At 37.1% G+C, this 19185-nt stretch overlaps 4 protein-coding genes across 4 annotated transcripts; all 4 read right to left on the bottom strand.

Annotated features, from left to right (window-relative positions):
- Positions 1-6: 6 nt before the first annotated feature.
- On the bottom strand, positions 7-3891 carry LOC126594580 (uncharacterized). The gene is made up of 12 exons (XM_050260940.1): positions 3704-3891; positions 3515-3555; positions 3272-3375; positions 2872-2952; positions 2530-2612; positions 2180-2231; positions 1829-1918; positions 1607-1675; positions 1386-1487; positions 693-761; positions 502-558; positions 7-330 (listed from the first exon to the last, which is right to left on the bottom strand). The coding sequence occupies exons 1-12, from the start codon at positions 3772-3774 to the stop codon at positions 244-246; spliced, it is 906 nt and encodes a 301-aa protein (XP_050116897.1). The 5' UTR covers positions 3775-3891; the 3' UTR covers positions 7-243.
- Positions 3892-4358: 467 nt separating this feature from the next.
- Positions 4359-5397, bottom strand: LOC126594456 (glucan endo-1,3-beta-glucosidase, acidic-like). Its single transcript, XM_050260785.1, has one exon. The coding sequence runs from the start codon at positions 5174-5176 to the stop codon at positions 4457-4459; it is 720 nt and encodes a 239-aa protein (XP_050116742.1). The 5' UTR covers positions 5177-5397; the 3' UTR covers positions 4359-4456.
- A 1273-nt stretch (positions 5398-6670) lies between these two features.
- Positions 6671-10895, bottom strand: LOC126593373 (sodium/hydrogen exchanger 1-like). Its single transcript, XM_050259419.1, has 13 exons — positions 10553-10895; positions 10298-10416; positions 9996-10093; positions 9769-9828; positions 9617-9663; positions 9345-9539; positions 9196-9242; positions 9001-9067; positions 8530-8630; positions 8326-8427; positions 7966-8167; positions 7796-7882; positions 6671-7410 (listed from the first exon to the last, which is right to left on the bottom strand). Exons 1-13 carry the CDS (start codon positions 10763-10765, stop codon positions 7054-7056), a joined length of 1695 nt encoding a protein of 564 aa, XP_050115376.1. The 5' UTR covers positions 10766-10895; the 3' UTR covers positions 6671-7053.
- Positions 10896-15037: 4142 nt separating this feature from the next.
- On the bottom strand, positions 15038-18496 carry LOC126593374 (uncharacterized). The gene is made up of 7 exons (XM_050259422.1): positions 18111-18496; positions 17439-17518; positions 17182-17242; positions 16352-16409; positions 16051-16108; positions 15729-15801; positions 15038-15595 (listed from the first exon to the last, which is right to left on the bottom strand). Exons 1-7 carry the CDS (start codon positions 18438-18440, stop codon positions 15503-15505), a joined length of 753 nt encoding a protein of 250 aa, XP_050115379.1. The 5' UTR covers positions 18441-18496; the 3' UTR covers positions 15038-15502.
- Between the last annotated feature and the right edge of the window lie 689 nt (positions 18497-19185).

Genomic DNA, 19185 nt, shown 5'->3' with positions numbered 1-19185 from the left:
TACACCTTGCAAAAAGGAGAGTTTCTTTAGAATTGCAAAAGAATAAGGTACAAATAATGTTAGAATGCTCCAAGGATCGATCCCCAAGCGCGTAACTCGGGTTAAAAGTTGAATTCAACAATAAAAGCTGTAGCTACATGCATACAACTAGTATGGTAAATCGTGATATGCTCAGTTTACAAAATTGGGTAACAGCATATAGTTCGTCATCAACACGGTAGATTTATGGGAAGGATAGCTTGCTTAGACAGAAATCCTCCCGCATAGACGCCAGAAAGCTTTAGGCTGGAAGAGAGATTTTTCAAATACCCAGATATCGCGAACAAGGACCTACAGAGCACGGAAAGCATGTCATCATCACTTGGAAGAGGAGAAAAAGGGAACCCTTAATATGTTTGGTGTTATTGGTAAATATATTCTTGTCCACCGGTTTTCTTCTCTCTTTTTTTTTAACCGGACATTCACTGGTTTTTTTAATTTTTTTTTTCTATCGCACTTTACCTCCTTCGATTTATCTCCAGCTACAACAGCACCCTTCGAGTCATATGCTTCGAATTTCTGCCAGAAAAACAAAGAGGAAAAAATAAAAGAAGTAGCACTCTCAGTATGTTGAAGTTTTGAATTAAAAGCAAACAATGAAAGAAAGCAACATAAAAATGATACATAAGCCATGAGTCTAGCTGTTCATGTACCTGCTTTGTCAGAAACTCAAGCGTAAGCTGTATGAACACCTTCTCAAGATCATTTCGATCAACGCCAATCTGTGATTAAAAAGAGAAAAAGACATGGCATAAAGTAATTGTAAAAAACAATAAGACACCGGTGCACTAAAATCAAGGAAACATTCAATTGTTCCCAAGCTTATGAGCTACGGAAAAAATGTAACATGGCTTATCAATTGTTAAATTTGCTTATCTTGTAAAGCATAAGAAATACAAAGCTTATCAGCTGTAACCCTGTACTAAAGCTTCAATTTCTTCAAGTTCTATAACGAAAAGAAGCAAAAATAGCTAAGATTTTGATTTCAAAGCAATTTATGTGATGGATTCTAACAGGAGTATTAACTTCGGGGCTCATGGCAACTAAGAGATGTTAACTAACAAAGCCAAGAGATATCTAGAGAACCTATTATACAGAAGAAGGACAGGAATACAGCTGGGAGAGAAGAGATGGCAAACAAAAGTAAAAAAAAGGGAAATTTTCCTTTAACCTAGCAGTTAAAACTTTACAAGTTGATATCAATAATTCACTCAATTTGATGGTTTGAAAGTTTCCTCAAACCTAAGCAGCTAAATATTCTCACGATTAGTAAATCCTCTTTTCTGTTTTATAGAAGTGCTTCCATAGTGTGAATAAAAAATTATACTAATTAGACAAACACTTACCAGTCGTGCTCGCAAAGTTCGTATTTTCACAACTGGTTCCACCAATTCCCAGTACACCTTACTCCAGATGGAATCTCTTTGTTTTATTTCATTCTTTAGTTCCTGCATACGAAAAGATCATAAATGATGTCTCAGAACTTCAACAGAAATTCCTTTACATCAGAATAATCAGTATAAATACAGCAGAAACTTAACAGAAACAAAAAAGTACAGAAGCATACGGAAAACATTTTCTCTGTAACTGCTTTCCTTAAAGTATTTTTGTCCCCGTTTGCCATTAAAGTATTTATCTGGAGAAGAAGGTGAACGGATTAGCTACAGGAGAAACTCATACAACGCAGCTAAAAGAAGCAACTCAAAATTGAAAGGACCAGAAAAGCTGGAATATAAGAAATATAAAATGCATAAACCTAAGAAAGAAACCGAGAAGTAGATATAAATACCTCCTTGTATAAGTTTATTGCTTCTTTGTAGAATAGATTCTTTGAATACCCCTTTTTTCTTAATTTGGCAATGGCATATGCACTTTTGAGCTGAAAAGTTAAAAACCAGAAATATCAACCTTAGATGTCAAAATCAGACCTCAATTGACTGAAATATCGATAATTAAGTTCAATCAGCAATCTATATATATTACGAGTTACCATCCCAATCCAAAACATAAAAAAGAGTGGGTCGGAATTTAGAAAAACTTGTGGGAATGAAGGACAGTCATGAAAGAATAGAAGAAAGAAGCTTCAACAGAATTAACCAGAAGATTGAATCACTAAAACAAGACAGCCTTAGAACTTCACCTCTATAATTATATCTTCTTTTGTTCTTTTCCACCCGCTTCTTGTGAACCATCTGATACATAAAACATCAGAATTTTCATATATAAGAACAGGAGATTGAATAAAAAAAATATAAGTAACCAAGTCTAAAATTATCTAGTGAAACTAAAGCTAAGAGAGTTTAACGAGAAACCTAGCATAACTAATTTCTATAATTGTTAAAGAAAACAAAGATTATACTATCAATCCGGTGAAAAGTGAGAACTACCTAAAATTTGTAGTGATACTCAGTAGAGTTCCACCAGTTTGCAAGCCTACTCTAATTACCATTTTCTACAAGATCAATAAAATTCAGTTTTGAAATAACTAACCTTTTGAAAAATGAGACTTTTTCACGAGGTGTATAAGGCTCATAGATAAAACCTGGACTCAACATGGCTACTCTAAGAGCACCCTGCATATATCATAAGGAAACCACACACGGTATTATGATCTGTCATGCCAACGAGCAGACTAAGGAAACTAGAAGTTCATTGGTTCTCTTGATCAAGAGCACAAGATGACAGATACAACTGTAACCTTTAAAAATGGATACTTGTTTCAGTAAAGAACTAACATAATATATTAAGAAGAAGCAAAAGCACTGATCATCGTCCACATAAACTGAACCGAAAGGGATTAAATAAGAACAGTTGAGCGAAAAGATAACATACCATTTGTCTTGCTTGTGCAGGGGCTTTTACTTGTGTTGATAGTGACCTCGTGTCACTCAAGAAAATCGGAAACTCAACAGCCTAAATGAAAGACAATGAAGCAATAAAAAAAGGAGTTTTAGTAACTCAACACAGCCTAAATGCACAATGAAGTACAATCAAAAGGGATGCTCATAATCCAGATCTAGCATTGGCACCAAACCAATTCAAGTTATAAAGAAACAATTAAAAGGGATGCTCAAAATCCAAAATTAGCATTGGCATCCAAACTATTCAAGTTTTAAGTTTTAGTAATCAACAGCCTAAATGCACAATAAAGAAACAATTAAAAAGGGATGCTCATAATCCAAAGTTTAGCAGTGGCATCGAACCGATCAAGTTACAAGTTTTTGAAACTCACCAGTGCAGAACGCAATGTTATAGAACTTCCATGAGTCCAAGGAAGGCCCCCATGGCTGCCCTTGTACAAGCAAGACGATACGTTCCGGCAATAGAATCCAGGGACTGATCACAGGCAAAAAAGTATGTCAATTTCCAAAAACAAAGTGCATCCCAACCCAATCAATTTCCAAAAACAAAGTGCATCCCAACCCAATAAATCCATAAGAAATTACTCCCCCACTTGCGGAAAAATCAAAATTACCATTTGAAATACCAGTGGCATAGCCTCTGGAGCTTCCAAGCCTGAAAATTCAAAAAAGATCCAATCTTTGAAATACCCATTTCAATTAATCATCAGAAGCATTTTCCTTTGCAGTCCAAAGCTTGGAAAAATTCAAAATTTCAAATTCTCAGTGACCAAGCAGGACATTAACCAATAATTTTTACTCACAGATGGGAGGATTCTGCAATCTGGGCCGTACGATAGAGAGCTCGAATCCGGTGTAAACTTCTGAAAGCCATCGTTAATCACAAATCTTCGAGAACCCCAATTTGAGTTTCTGTAAGTAACATGGAGAGATCGATAACAGAGGGAGAGAGAGAGGAGGGGTTCTTAGTTGGCAGACTTCCAGAGTAATAGGGTTTAAGGAGGATTTATACGGTGCTTCGCAGTTATACCACTTGGTCCCCCATCCACACATCCAATAATTTTTTTTCACAGAAATTAAAATTTTATTTTTATTTTTTTGGAGAACAATTAAAATTTTATTTTATTTAAAGTAAAGATGATTTCGTTTCTTATCGACTAGGATAATTCTATCGGAATTACACGATATTGCAATTGAAAGGCTCAACGAGTTGAGAGCATTTTTACAAATTTGGATCATGTCCGAACTTTAGTGTTCGGAGCTTAAGAATCAGGTGAACGTAAATCAAAGATTTTGGTTTGCGTATAGGAAGATTAAAACTCTTTGTTTGTGTAAGGTGTGCCAGCAAAATAAATCATTAAAAACTGTCGAATTTAATTTGAGTGGTCCTAATTATTTAGGCTCCGGACAGTGAGATCATGATACAATTAAAAACTATCAACATTACTTTTTTCCAAAATTAAGAAACAAAAGGGTGGTAATTATATTTTGCTCAAACGTTCTAATTTTTTGCACATATCACATTCTACTTCATAAGAACGAAAAAAGCAGACTATCTAATCAAATTGCATCTTCCCATAACCTATCAAAAGTAGTATAATAACAAAAGCAGCAACAACATAGTATGCTACTTGTATGTCTCTCGATCTTTTGCTCCCGAAGTTGATTGGATAAACGGAACTCTTGTTCGGATAAAACAGACCCCGGTGTTGCTCCACTGCATCGCCGGGCTTCATGTTCTCATTAAACATGGAAAAAATGTACGTCTCGATGGAGCTTCCCGGCAGCCTTGGAGTTCCCCTGGACGACAACACATGCTTTATTAAATTCGAGTTGTATGTTTGCGCATTGCCGGGTGCTGTCACGTTTCCATTCCCGTCGGAGGGCCAACCGGCCTCAGACACCACCACCTGGACACGAGGTGCCGCTGCTTTCTCCAGTGATGCGTATAGTCCATCCACCATGGCATCAAACAGGTTGTAGTAACTTAGACCACCATCGGTCACGACAGCACTGTTAGAAGTGAACAATGCATAAGGTAGGGGGATGTCTTTTGAGTTTCCACTGTAGGAAAAATAAGTATACACATTGGCTAGTAATGGCACAGTGATGTCGTTTAGGTATCGCGCGATAGGTGCCTTGTAAGCCATGGCGGCTTCAGAAAAGTTCGCGGTCAAAGGAAGGTAAGATTCACCCAAAACTGATGTTGCAATTGAAGTTGAGGCCTTGATGTGATCAAGACCCCCAGACCTCAATGCCCTTTGCAAGGTTTGCATTGCTGGGAGGACATATTGGGCAAGCTCTCCTGGGATGACCTGCCGACGGCAATGTATCAAAATTGAACATGGGGCGGATAAGGCTTGGTGTTTATTGTAACTCAGTTCTCAGCGGTGGAGTTGGAGCTTGCAAGTTGTTGAAGATCCTCATTCTTCACATTGACCAGGAGATTGATGCCAGAATTGCGAAGGGCCTCAAGTGCTTCTTGGTTTGGATTGTAGAGTCTCATTCGTTCATTATTATTCAATTTGTGTACATGTACATGTCAATTACTTCTCTTGGTGGTGGCAAGTTGTTGGCACCATTCCATAGCATACTCCGATTGGAGAACCACCTGCAGAATTCGGTCCAAGTGCTAGCGAAAGTGTGATGGAGAAGACGACAGAAAGCAATTGAAAGGTACAGGCCATTGCAAAGATTAGATACTTGAAACACAACACTAAACTTGTTTTATACTCTTACAAACCACGATTCAATCGGGAGAGAAAACATGGGTCCTCCTTATTCACAAAGGAAACCAAACTCAAACGGTTTTAATTGGTGCAAAACAAAAGCTAACTAACAAGAACAGGAAGATTCCTACAAGCATTAGGGCAAAGCCTATGACAGGTCGGTCCTATACATGTAGATCCTAATCGAAAAACAAACGACAATTTCATTGATGGGAGCAATGTACGAAACTAGCTAAATGTATTCAACAATTAGATCCCTAATATTGAGTACTATGCGATTGAGGAACCGAGAAAGAAAACTGCTCCAGGGCATGTTTACAAGCAAAGAACCAAGTACGCTGCAAAACCCGAAAAAGAAACCTAGTCCCAAGCTCAGGTAGAACCACTTGTCTTTAAGTAGACGATATTCTCCTACATCTTGCTTGACTGTTGGTCGTACCATCCTACTTTCACTGCAATTTTTGTCGAGTGGAGGTCCGCAAATTGCGTTGCCTTTAAAGCTACATTCATCAAGGCTCTGAAGCTGATGCTTTTCAGAATTTCTCCTGTCCAGTTGTTGTAGGACAAGTTTAAGATACTCAGAAATGTCAAACTCCTTGTGCTTCAAGGAATTTCACCGTGAAGTTGGTTCCTTGATAAATCCACAGCCTGTAACCATTTTATGTTACCAATCTTTGAAGGGATTCTCCCGGTCAAAAGAGCTTTCGGTAATTCAACGATTGCAAGCCGGTGAGGCTGGTTAGTTCCTCCGGGATCTCTCCAGATATCATGTTGTCTGAAAGGTCATCCTATAACGGTATCCCGCTTGTGTCCCTTTAGTCACCAACACCACAAATTCCAAATAAATGTCAAAGTACTTCAGCAATTTGTGAGCATCTGGTGAGGCCATGGCACTGGAATTGTGGAAGCATCTTGGTATTGTTCCAGAAAGGTGGTACTACTACCACACCGGACTACTAGCGGCAATGTATTCTCATGTATAATACTCAGCTCGTAACATTCATTTCTAGTGCAATAATCTTATCTCCTTATAAGTTGCAATTTCGTATGCTTAAATTTTTGCGCAAATATAGATAGAATCGATAGTGGCATAGCCAGAAATTCATATTAAGAGTCCCTCTTAGATCGTGGAAAAAAAGAGAGGATGCTCTAACTACAGCAAAAGCTTCACACTCTCACTTTACAAAACTAGAACAACATGCTTCCTAATTTGACCATCCATAAAAAATAATTAATTTTAATTTTACATTTATATTTAGGGGTGTGCTATCCACACACCCCTTTTTACTTCTCACACACCCCTTGTTAATTTCTGTCTGTTGATCTTCTTCAATTCATCCGATCTGACGGCCGAAAACCAAAAAGGTGTGGGAGAAGTAAAAAGGGGTGTGTGGATATCACACCCTTATATTTAACCCTTGATCTCAAGGAGTATGTTCAATATGTTCAGTATGTTCTGCAGCTTGATCTTCTGCTGCACCACTAGGTGAACCAGGAACAAATGGAACAAAACCCCGTCCCCCGAAAACCGGTCTCATGAACTTGTCATCAAACTTCCTCCAAAAGTAGTGAACAGTTGAAGTTGGATATGTGATTAACAACCTAAAGCTGCTTGGTTTTCTGGCTGGCTCACTGTTGCCTCCCTCACTTGCCTCGCCGGTTTCCAGGAAACGTAGCCTCAAGTCTTCTAGGCTAGGCATATCAGTTGCATCTGAATTGTTTGCTTTTGCATGTGGGTGCATCAGAGCTGAGATTAATGGCTTTGTGATGGAGCCAAATACCTGTTTGGATAAGAGGAAAAAGGATTCTAAAGACGGATTTTCATATATGTGACAAGTTCAATGACCAAGTACAAAAATGGCGATTTTCTTTTCGTGCTTCATAGCACCAAGTGAAAACAGTAGTAATGTACAAGTCCAGGGACTCAAGCTACCAACCCGAGATGATATGAAAAGTGAGTTCGCACTTAGTGCTCAGAAGTGCTCAGGAAAAATCGACACAATGGACCTTACTGCAATGAGTCCTACAACTATACATCAATGGATAATATGCATTGCCCTCTCAGTGGCCCAGATTCACTCGTGAAATTCAGCAATGCACGATATCCATTGAAGTATTCTAGAATTTTCATATTGTGCAATATAAGTTCTAGAGACGCAAGCATACCACTGTGCTGAAGAGAACAACAATTATGGTACTGGTGATCATCAAAGAACGATCTTGCGTTGATGTCGTTTTGGTATTGTCTGCAAACTGCATTATCAGATTGTGCTACTTAGTACTTTTGCAGAACCAAAAAATATTGATCTGTTAGGTTTCGAAACAGCACAACTTACTTCGTTGTATGACAACGCAATAGTGACTGCACCCCTCATTAGGCCTGCCCACCACATTGTAAACTGGTCTTTGAACTTGATTTTCGTACCTTCTCTATTCTTAAAACAGTTTTTGATGTTCGCAATCGGGAAGACAAATGCTGCCCTTCCGACTAATACTAGTCCTAACAAGATTGAACTGACACCAACTGAAGTCCCTGGACTGAACGAAAGAGTATGTTACAAGTCAGGCATAACATGTTTCAACGTTACAACATCAGAGTCGGGAAAATATACAATTTCTTCAAACTTGTTTTTCGTGTTATTATGAAGTATTAATAAAGATAATATTAAGATCACTTAGATTAGTGAGATAATTACCTTGCCTTGCTGGCTTTCCATTTGTCAATGTCCAAGGCATCCATGCCAACATAAAGGAATATAAAGGTTTCTGCAATGAATGACAATGTTGCAAATGCATGCCTGAAAGAAACCAGCAAACAATACGGATTAAAGATTCATATCTCGCATTTCCTTTCAGGCTCGTACGAATAGTAACTCAACCAGCAGATAATCTGTTCTTACTTGGTTGTTACCCTCGAGCTTTCTGTAACATTGTGCCATGTATAATGTGACATAACTATGCCGCAGAAAAACACTGTCAAAATTCCACTTAGATTCAGAAGCTGCAAAAGAAAGTAAATTTAGATATAGTTTGCTCTTATATCGTTAAATTCCACTCTGAAATCAGTTCATTTGATCCATTGTGATTAATGTTTTTGTGGCAGATACTAAGCAAAGTTCATAAAATTAGTCAAAACCAGATTCTGATTAGCAAGTTTTGCATTTGCTAGATGTTTTTGGTGGGATTGCCGCTAAATATATAGATGATCGATTACCATAAATTCATGAACAAGATAGACTGATTACAAGATATCGAGAAGAGCTAGAGAAGTACTTTGGTATTAAAAGTCAAAATCAGTTCTTAGTTCTCTGAGGTTGACACCTAGGTAGTGTAAAAACCAGTACTAATTATGGGATTTTTGTTTAAGGTACCTCAGCCAACATGTATGACAAATAAGCCATAAGAATCATCAGCGCAACTTCACGATCTGTAGAATGCCTGTTCGAAAGAAAGTCATAATGTCAGGGAACGCAACTTATAAGTATGGAACATCTAGAACAAGCATAGAGTTACACAGATGAGGAAATGCAGCATCAAAGGCTAAAATTTGAAGTGTCTGCTCATACCTTCCAAAGTAAAGCGTTTTTATGATAAAAGCGCTAATCAGACCAGCCTGAAACATTTTGATAAATCAATGTTAGAACACAGATCAAGCTCTCTGATACAGTCCAAACAAAGTGATTCCTCACTATTTAAGCAAGAATCTACAACTTACTGCTATACCAAGAAGAGTACTGGTGAAGAAGAGGTAAAGAAAATTCCCCAACAAGGTCAACGCTGTAAGCGCGCTGAGGTTGCTGACATCTAGCGATTGTACTGCATTGAAAAGCACAATGGAGGTGGCATCATTCACTACTCCCTCCCCAAACACGATACTGTAAAGAAACGGTGTCTCATCTTGATTTAGAACCTTTGCACATGAGAATAAGATTACAAGGTTAGACATGAGTTGAAGAACGTTGTATACAGATTGAGATTATAGATTACCTGCAATGTACAAACTGAATCAGTTGCTGAGAATATGGCACCAATCGCTGCACATAGAGGAACCCGTAAGCACAAATGATAACTATATAATATAACCATGAAAACGTATCATTTGTATTGAAACCATGATTCGTAAATGGATTTGTACTTACCTAGGATGTCCTTAATGGTCAGAGTTGAGAAACCAAATCTATTGAAAAGTAAATAGGCACCTACAAAATGTTTCCAAAAAGAGCAGCAGTTAGAAGATAAATTAGTCATAATTCCATCACATAAGCAATTTCCCCACTCCTGTTTATGTCTGGCCTCTGAGAAGGAGAAAAGTTGTGTGCGGAAATCATTACCCTTCCATTAAATTTCAAAAGATTTCAGGTCTTACCTAGTGATATGAGGCAGAAAGAAATTACTGTACCGACGATTCCAAACAACAAAATTGTGGTGAAATTCTTGAAAAACTGCTTTTTCTTGACCTGGAAACTGAACAAGATCAAAACTTCAGAGATCAGAAACAATTCTTAATCATAACTTGAAGATCCCATGTGACAAAATTTAAGATGTGCATCCTAAATTCAACCACACAGGTGATATTTCGAGATCCAAATTCGAACATCATGAAAGAAATTTCAAACCAAGCATTGAAATCGAAGCTGAAATTTCATAGAATTGAAAGATGATTCATACCCGGCATTGAAAATGATTGGAGGAAGTAGATACAGAAAGAACAAGTTCTCGCTAAAGATCAAAATCCTCGAGCTTTCGAACCCTGTCACCAGCAACACCACCACTCCAGCAACCAAACCCTGACACCCAACAACACAAAAACAAAGTTAAACAACACAAAACACTGAAATTTTGCATAATTTTTGTGTTCTTGGCCAGAAAATGTCGACACAAAAACTATATGACACAAACAAAAGTGTACAACATTTTACACACCAAGAGAAGGGCAGTGATCGATTCATTGGCCCAGCGGTTCTCTTCGAGCAAATGACCGATAATTATACAAACGCAGAGGAGCGTGAAGAACACAGTGAGTGAAACGACAGTGCTGGTGTTGAGAAATGAGGATTCTTGAAGTGGCAACTGAGACCGTATGGTTTCAAGAACTGCCATTTTTTTTTTGGGTTTTTGTGTATATGAATTTGGCATTCACCTGGTCGGATTAGAATTCGATCCGAATGGAGACGAGAGGACAGAGCAGAGACACACTGGAGTTTCTGGACCATGAAAAAGAATTGAAGTTTCTTCAAGTGATGAGGCTTCTGTGTTGGTTTTGTGTATAGTTGTCTTTGAATAGGACGGGTTTGGTTTGGACCATAAAAATGGAGGGAAGAATGGTAGTTGATGGTCATCTATCTCAACTGTTCGTCCTTGCCAAAAGTGCCACTTTTACGACGTAGTTTTTGAAGGAGGATATCCACTTTGTGGGATACAGGGATTCTTATATCCTAGTTGTTCGTACGGTTAGTTTTTATCAGATATTATTTATGTTTAATTTTGAAAATTATTATTAGCATTCTAAAAATTTCATTTTACCATATATTTTTCTTGCCAAATGTAGAAAGTTTGGAGTGTAGAATAAGATTTTTGAAATGCCAATAACAATTCCCTTAATTTTAAATAAAAAATGTCAAATGATTTCTAACTATACGATACATAAAATGTGGGGATCCCTAAAATCCTCACAAAGTGAATTCAAATGGGATCCAATTCCGTAGTTTTCGCACATTTAATTTTAGTAAATTAAGAAATAATTTACACACGTTTAATTTTATTCTAGTTAGTTTTGTTTCATATTTTAAACGGATGTTGTTTTTCTTTTTCTAACTTTTAGATTCGATTGAATCAAAAATCGTGTGCAGAATAAAAAAATACGTGCGAAAATTACTACTGATTGCACATATACAAGTAACGCTAACACAAGATGTAGTGAATCTTACAGTAGGGCTTCGAACATAACAATGGTAGTGATAGCATTGTCCGGCCACACACTTTTCACAACCGTATGATATGTGTATGAGACTTTGTTCTTACATTTCCACGCATACGAGACGGACGTGCCGTATCATATGTGTGATGATCCAGTGTCATTCCAGCTTCCACACAGGCAAACGTGGCAAAAGTTTCCAATCAAAACATATATGTTGATTTGCAGGTGACGACCTGAGGGATCCCACTTTGATCAGATCTTAATCTTACTTCCCTCCTCGAATACGAGGTATTTTTCAAAGTGACTGTCACATAATGTGGTAAATCATGTGTTCTTATATAAATAATGAGATATGTGTGTTAAAAGATTAATAACTTAAAAATTAAAATTTTTCACTACTTATATAAAAACACGTAGTGTATCATCCGTATTTATGTTACAACTAAAAATTTCTCTTCGAATATCCCTCTCGAGAGAGAGTGATCAACGATGATGATGCATCGTGCATGATCAGGTGACGGATCTCAAACTCCAACTCCACTCAAACTCCGACTCCAAGTAATTAATCAATAAATTAACACCTTTAAAAATCAAGTTTTAATTATCCAAGATAGTCAAAGTTTTAATTATCTAAGATAGTCACCAGAACAATCAAGGTCTTCTTTGGCTCTATTTGGGAGAATTTTGTTTGCGTGTACGGCCGAGTGTATACGTGTAATAAATAATTAGTTAAAAATTAAAAAATAAATTAACTAATTATATTATTATATTTAACGTTTCTGACTGTATTTTCAGCGAACTAAAAAGTTTTCTCATTTGGGAACATCACGGGTAATCTACAGTTCCAACTTTTGTAACTTCTTATGCACATGCACATGATATTTTACGTTGTTTTTAAATATTGTTTTTATTAAAGTAGAATTCTCGTACCCAACTACTATCGAAGAGATCACGTAGTATAATATTTCTCCACCTAATACTATATCAAAGTTATAAACTATCAAAAAACGATCAGTATCTTATAATAGCAGTCTTTTGTAGGCCAATTGTTTATTTGTTGCGAACTTGCAAGCAAGCATATGGGGTCAAATTCTCAAATATAAATTTAGTTATTACATCGATCGAGCTAGAAGACCACTATTAGAAAATGTTTAGTTAAATCGACAAAGTCTCATATCACTTGCCATCACATCAGTTGATTGTACTTAGCTAGAAAATATTGGGAATGAATTGGATCCTCTCTGAGGCAATGCCTCGGGATCCTACTGATCGGACAACATAGGCTGTTGGATTTTAATCCAACGGCTACAATTATTATAACTTTTAGAGGAACCTCTTATTTGTAACCGTTTGATCAAAGTCCAACAGCTCATGTTGTCCGGTCAGTAGGATCATGAGGCATTGCCTCGGAGAGGATCCAATTCCAAAATATTGAGCTTCTTCACCTAACTAATCTGTTTTGCTTTTTAGATTGTTAGTCTCGGCTGCCTGCATGTATGATTGTATCTCCTTATTATACACATTAAAACAATAAAAAAATTTGCAAATGAATAATCAAGGTTCTAAAAGATGTTAGACGCTAATTGGGTGGCGGCCTGAAGTCTAGTGCCTAAGTGGCTATGCGGACTTAAGTAATTTTATTATTTCTTATAAAAATAAATGTATGCTTATACTTAAAAATTACATAACTTAATTGGGATACATAAACTGGAAAATAAAATGACATATAGATTATAAAGTATTAGAACACAATGAAAACATGAGAAACAAACGTATAATATGTGTTTATCTAAGTATTCAACAAGTCTTTTTGACAAAAAAAAATCAACAAATCTCCTACAATTTATTAAAAAGGTAAAATGCAAAATGAAAATTATCTATTTTCTGTTAAAGTAAGACTCACGACCTAGGCGGGTTGCCTAAGCAAATTTAGACGTCATTTCTTAGTTTTCAAATGCTTAGGGATTAATCGAAGCTGAAGCTACCCGTCTAGCACCTAGACAAGGCCTGAGTGGCGTTAGTCGGAAATATAGTGTGAATAATTGAGGAAACAATAGTCATTCGATTTTAGTTTTTTTAGTTTTTATTTTTTGTACTTTGGAGAATGGTAGGAGAGACGAAAAGACAATATAGAAGAATAAGTAAACAAAATATCTTTAAAAAACAACTTAAAACAATTTTTAGTTTTCGTTTATCGATTTTATTTTCTTAGGCATATAATTTTGGGAACTTTAACGAAAAGCACCCGGTACTGTTCACTTTAACGAAAAACCACATTTTTACACTAAAAAGTCAATCCTGATACTATTCACTTTACCCTTTATTTTGTCCTTATCATTAAAACTCAAAGTTTTCAAGCCCTTTTCATTAGTTTTCCTTATAATTTTCCCATCATTCTTCACCTACCCCTCTCATTTCCAATTTATCTCAGGTTTACTCCCATCTTTAACAAAAAATAAAAAAATAAAATTAAAATAAAAACTAAAAAATAAAAAAACGATACAGTTATCAAAGCCGTAACTATTAATTTGATGTTTGCTAGTCATCACTACGTGACATGTTAAATGATAGTTGATTAAGACTTAACTTTCAACTTGCATGCGTAATTACTGATCTCCTGCCGCTGATTGACCATCACGAGACTAATGACTATATATCAACCAAGGAATATCAAATATGCCAGTTCAATCATCTTATCATCTCAAGCCAAATCATATTAATTAAGTTAAAATCCAATTAGATATTTGTTTTGTTTTCTTAAATCAATAATTTGTGGAAATGTTGAGACGATATTATATTCAATGGGCGCTGCCGGATTTGCAAGCTGCTGATGTCAACGCATTTAATGTCAGATGTGTAGAATTATCAGAGAGACGGCCATACGGCCCACTTCCAACAATATCGATATTGTCCCCAACTTGGTAATTATCACATGCACAATCCGTCAAGTGTGAGGTTTTATCACAAAAGGCCTCGGTATTAGTTTGAGTGATGTTAGGATATTTAAACTCTTATTTTTCTCATTGATACGGTCGATATGAGACATTTCAACACGTCCCCTCACGTGGGACCCAATTAGTGGGTCACACGTGGAAGATTCACACATCGACAATCACGTGGAGCCAAGAGGACTCATCCTACACGCGAGGCCAAAGGACCCACCATCGTCTCGAGGGGCCAAGGGGACCCACCCATCACATGGCAGTACAATATAGGCCCGCTCCGTGGCTCTGATACCATGTAGAATTATTAGAGAGACAGACCATACGACCCACTTCCAACAACACTAATATGGTCCCTAACTTGGTAATTACTACCTCCACAATCCGTCAGGTGTGAGGTTTTATCACAAAATGTCTCAGTATTAGTTGGAGTGAGGTTATGATATTTAAACTCTTATTTTTCTTATTGATACGGTCGATATGAGACATTTCAACATGATGCATATTGGGACCTACATAGCTCTAGGACCGTTCAGAGTTTGAGAAACATACATGTAAGGGTCCTTTGATATCCTCCAAATTCAAAATTTTCACAAAAAATTGTTTACTCTCTACATCTCCAACTCGTTTTCTTTCCAAAGCATCCAAAAATACAGCCGAATCCGATATGTTTTCAGTCATTTGATTGTGAAATCTCATAAAAACTGGGGGTACTGAGAGTTTTAATGACGTTCGTTTAACAAAACTCGGATTAATACGCAGTTAAGCACCAGTAATGATCCGCTAACGATTTGAAGCCGAAAGAATTGTACACCGCTCAAACTGTCAACATAATTTCGACAAGGAATGGCCTTGTAATGTCTCAACAATGATGCGAGGAGCCTCGACTGTAACCTTAATACAAGCTATCCTGCTTTCACACCGTCTCCAGATGACTCCAGAATTCGTCTACATTTCAAAAATTTTGAGCTGCAAATCTGCAACGCGCCTTTCAAATCCGACATCCAAAAAATACTACAAAACAGTCATCGATATAGCAGCAGAGCGAAGCTTCACGCCATCATCATTCCACTTAGACTCCGGGGCAGTAGCTCCGGCGATATATGTCTATAACGAAAAATGGGGAGAAGTGTTAACTTGATGAAGATATAGAAACATTTGGACGAACGGTTCTATGAGATAATAGTGTTCAAGTTCAAAGGTAGGGTTTTGAATGTTTTGAAACTATGTGTTGACCAACCTTTCCACCGTTAACAGCAGCTACAAGTGCTGCATGCTGTTGTTGTATACCAAACTCGTAGAAATAATAAGTCCTGAAACGTGTGGAATAACATATATCAAGATACATATTGCAACTACTATTTGCAAAAACATCTGAAAAATAACCTATGTTCTCATATGTTCTTCCACCAGCTATATTTTACAAATAGAGCGGAGTTTTGAAGCCTTCCGAGTAGTGTATTTACAGACAAGAATTCATGATATTGAGTTAAATGTAGGGAATGAAAGAATGGCGATAGCTTAACAGGCGCGACTTCTTTCTTGAGAGAAAACAAACTTACCTAAAACCTTCTTCTTCCTTTATCTTTATAGCTCGGGCAGAGTATACAGTAGATCCAACTGCAATTGCAGAATGATTAGGATTAAGGATCAATACAAGACAAAGCTGAAGGAGGATATGGAGAGAAGCTGACTAGACGTCTGCACACATTCCGATATTAGAATTTAGAACAAGGAGAATCGATCAGCCCTTACGTAAAATCTCGATCAAACTCTTATGTAAAACTAAAGTTTTAAATCTAAGTTTTTGGTTTACCAAAAAAAGAGGCTGAGAAGGCACAGATTGTGCTACAATACACATACCTGGAACGAAGATTTTTGCAGCCTCCTTCAAGGAACCTAAATCCGTTATGTCTTTGGCCTGTCCAAGTTAGCATATATTATTGTAAATAGCATTTTATCAAGCAATTGAGAAAGAGTACATAAATAAATCACCTAATGTGGATTCATGACGATGTAATGGAAAATGTTATGCTTCTAAAACCTGATCAGCCATGAATAAGACGACGAAATTACTCTAGGATATCTAAATATATTGCAAGGTTTATATCCTAAGAAGCCAATATGTCTGAAGGGCCAGACTAGTACCGAAAGGTGAGCATTACGAAAGAACATTTCTGATAAGTAAGCGTAGTTTGCAAAACTATGAATTCATGCCTCCCATGATACATGGGATGAAAGGGATGTCAGAGAAGGCTAAAAAATATCAACAAATCCATTTAGATGGCAGAAATCCAGTCAAACATAAATCTATGAGGAGAAAACTTGCTATAGCACATCTAATATAACTGCAGAAGTTCCAGCCTGCCAAGCTTTCCATCATTCTCCTTGCGCACAAAGAACACCAGAAAATCTAACAATAAGCCTACGCAAAATGAAAAAACGACCCCTATGTCTACCAAACATTCCATTCGGCCAGCCACCACCTCAACCAACATAGTGGCCATAAACCAAAAAGTTAACTAGAGAGAGCGAGAGAGAATAAGAAAAGGCCACAATATCCACAAACTAAAGCAGTACTATTGTAAATTCACGAGTGTGCACAGCACACACATGCGTTAGCAATGAAACGACATAGTAAATCAGTTCAGGACAAATTCTATAAAGAAAAATCAATGACTGTCATTGCAAACCTCTAAAAAGGTGATCTTGAGTGAATTCGATGGGCGAATAACAACACTCACAACCTCATATCTGCATCAACAAATAACAAGGAGAAAAACAAATGAAAACCAGTACGAATCACTGAAAAACATAACGTTCTACATTGTTAGCTTTGCTTCATGTAGAAAGAAAGTTATCTTTAAAGATGTAATTTAGACCACACCGAGACCAATAAGTTAACATAACAAAAACTTTGAGGAGCAGCGAACTTGTAAAAATGGCATACCCATCAGCAGATGCAAAACGTGCCGCAAAGGTCTTGGTCTTTACCTTGTCTCCATAAAGAGACAACCCAGAATTGTAATCCTAGATTGTAAACATAATAACGCAGTCAGTTAGCAATGAAAATTTCGAGATTACGTATTCTGAATCCTAATATTACTGGTATAAAATTTAACTTAAAGAAACAAAAAAATAAAAACTCCAAAGTATCTTATATCTGAAGTTTCTGAAGAAGCAAAATTACCAAGTAACACAATCAACCCAAAAGGCAGTGGATTTGCATTGCCCGAAAAGGCAGTAACTTTACCAAATGGTGGTATGTTCTGGTACAAAATGCACAACTTGAAGAAACAAAAAATGAATTCTGAAGTATCTATATCTGAAGTTTCTGATATCAGAAGCAAAAATACCAAGTAATACAATCAACTCGAAAGCGAATTACCCATAAAAGGCAGTAACTGTACCAGTTATAAACTCTATGTATATCCAGAGAACGAACTTCCCCTAAAGACTACCATTATCTCTCCTCCAAAATTAAGCCTAAAAAGTGGATGCAAAAACATATGCTGCAAATTGGAACCACTCAGAGTACCGAAAAACATATTGAATTTATCTAAAATGTATGGGGGACATAAGAATTTAGAAAATACTTAAAAGTTGTTGAATGCAATCTTACCTCGGGCTCCTGAACGTCCTGAAACTGAGGAGGGACCCTAATGGCGAACCCATCTCCGAAGAACTGGAACCAATTTTTCGTGTTGGCGATGCCGGAAAGAGCCGGCCTTGGAGGCGGCGGAGGAGATTCCGGTGAAGAATGGGCAACTGGGTATTGCTGAGGGGTCAGAGAAATGAGGAAGAGTGAGGTTGTCTTGAGGATCAAGTTTCTTTTGGAGGAGGTAGGAGTGGTGGTGGTGGGGAGAGAGATTGTGGGTCTTGGGGTGGTGGGAGTAGGGTTTTTGGGAGGATTTGGTGGGTGGGGAGAGAGGGAGAGAAGAAGAATGGCCATGAGAGAATGAGGATGGCTTTCATGGCTGTTGAAAAATTTGGAGGGAGATAATGTGGGACAGGATTTGGGGGTTTTGTATGTCAGGATTGGGAAAGTTGGTTTTAGGGATTTGAAATTTTGGTTAAATGAAAAGGGTAGTTTGGTCATTTGGACTAAATTGTGCAATAATTTGGAGACTTTTGCAACTACATTGGTCACTTGAAATAATTGGATATTTTGACTCTTAACAAAAAAAATTGTCATAATTAAAGTTTAATCCAAAAAGTTAAAAAGTAAGGTAACAATTACGAGCATACTCGGTTTGAAATTCACCATTTAGAATTTCAGATTTAGATATTGAGTGATGTTGCATGGCATAAGTTACACGTTTTATGCAATATATTAACATGTTTTGATATGACATCTGATAAGATGACGTGATATAACTGATTTACCCAACAAATTAACCCGTATACTCAATTTGGAATCCACCATTTACCCAATAAGTTTTTAAGTCAATTAGATTCTAACAAAGAAAATCCGAGTAGAGGATTTTTTTTTTTTCTTACAAAATGGGGACAACTGGTGGCAAGTTATGGTTCTCTTTCGTGTCTGGATATGCTATGGTGAATTTAATCCTACCCATAGTTACAGTCAAGCAGACTCACCAGCTCGGAGCATCGAACCTAAAGCCGCCTCACAATTTTTTGTTTATTAGAAAACCGCAGTCAGTGTCTTTACCGCTGGACGACTTATTGTTGTTCCG

Source organism: Malus sylvestris, chromosome 12 (genome assembly GCF_916048215.2).
Source record: "Malus sylvestris chromosome 12, drMalSylv7.2, whole genome shotgun sequence".
Lineage (NCBI taxonomy): Eukaryota > Viridiplantae > Streptophyta > Magnoliopsida > Rosales > Rosaceae > Malus > Malus sylvestris.
The sequence above is the reverse complement of the archived record's forward strand: the minus strand, read 5'-3'. Positions and strand labels throughout refer to the sequence as shown.

Bases quoted from the DNA above. Each gene is read 5' to 3' on its own strand.
- LOC126593373 (XM_050259419.1), bottom strand. From the start codon at position 10,765: ATGCCAAATTCATATACACAAAAACCCAAAAAAAAAATGGCAGTTCTT. The intron at 10,094-10,297 runs GTATGAATCATC...GATCTTGTTCAG, and splicing joins CCAATCATTTTCAATGCCGG to TTTCCAGGTCAAGAAAAAGC. The intron at 9,664-9,768 runs GTAAGTACAAAT...CTCTATGTGCAG, and splicing joins GACCATTAAGGACATCCTAG to CGATTGGTGCCATATTCTCA.
- LOC126594456 (XM_050260785.1), bottom strand. From the start codon at position 5,176: ATGCAAACCTTGCAAAGGGCATTGAGGTCTGGGGGTCTTGATCACATC.
- LOC126593374 (XM_050259422.1), bottom strand. From the start codon at position 18,440: ATGGCCATTCTTCTTCTCTCCCTCTCTCCCCACCCACCAAATCCTCCC. The intron at 16,109-16,351 runs GTATGTGTATTG...CTGCAATTGCAG, and splicing joins TGCAAAAATCTTCGTTCCAG to TTGGATCTACTGTATACTCT. The intron at 15,802-16,050 runs GTAAGTTTGTTT...CACACGTTTCAG, and splicing joins AAGGAAGAAGAAGGTTTTAG to GACTTATTATTTCTACGAGT.
- LOC126594580 (XM_050260940.1), bottom strand. From the start codon at position 3,774: ATGGCTTTCAGAAGTTTACACCGGATTCGAGCTCTCTATCGTACGGCC. The intron at 3,556-3,703 runs GTGAGTAAAAAT...TTGAATTTTCAG, and splicing joins ATTGCAGAATCCTCCCATCT to GCTTGGAAGCTCCAGAGGCT. The intron at 331-501 runs GTAAAGTGCGAT...CGTGCTCTGTAG, and splicing joins CTGGAGATAAATCGAAGGAG to GTCCTTGTTCGCGATATCTG.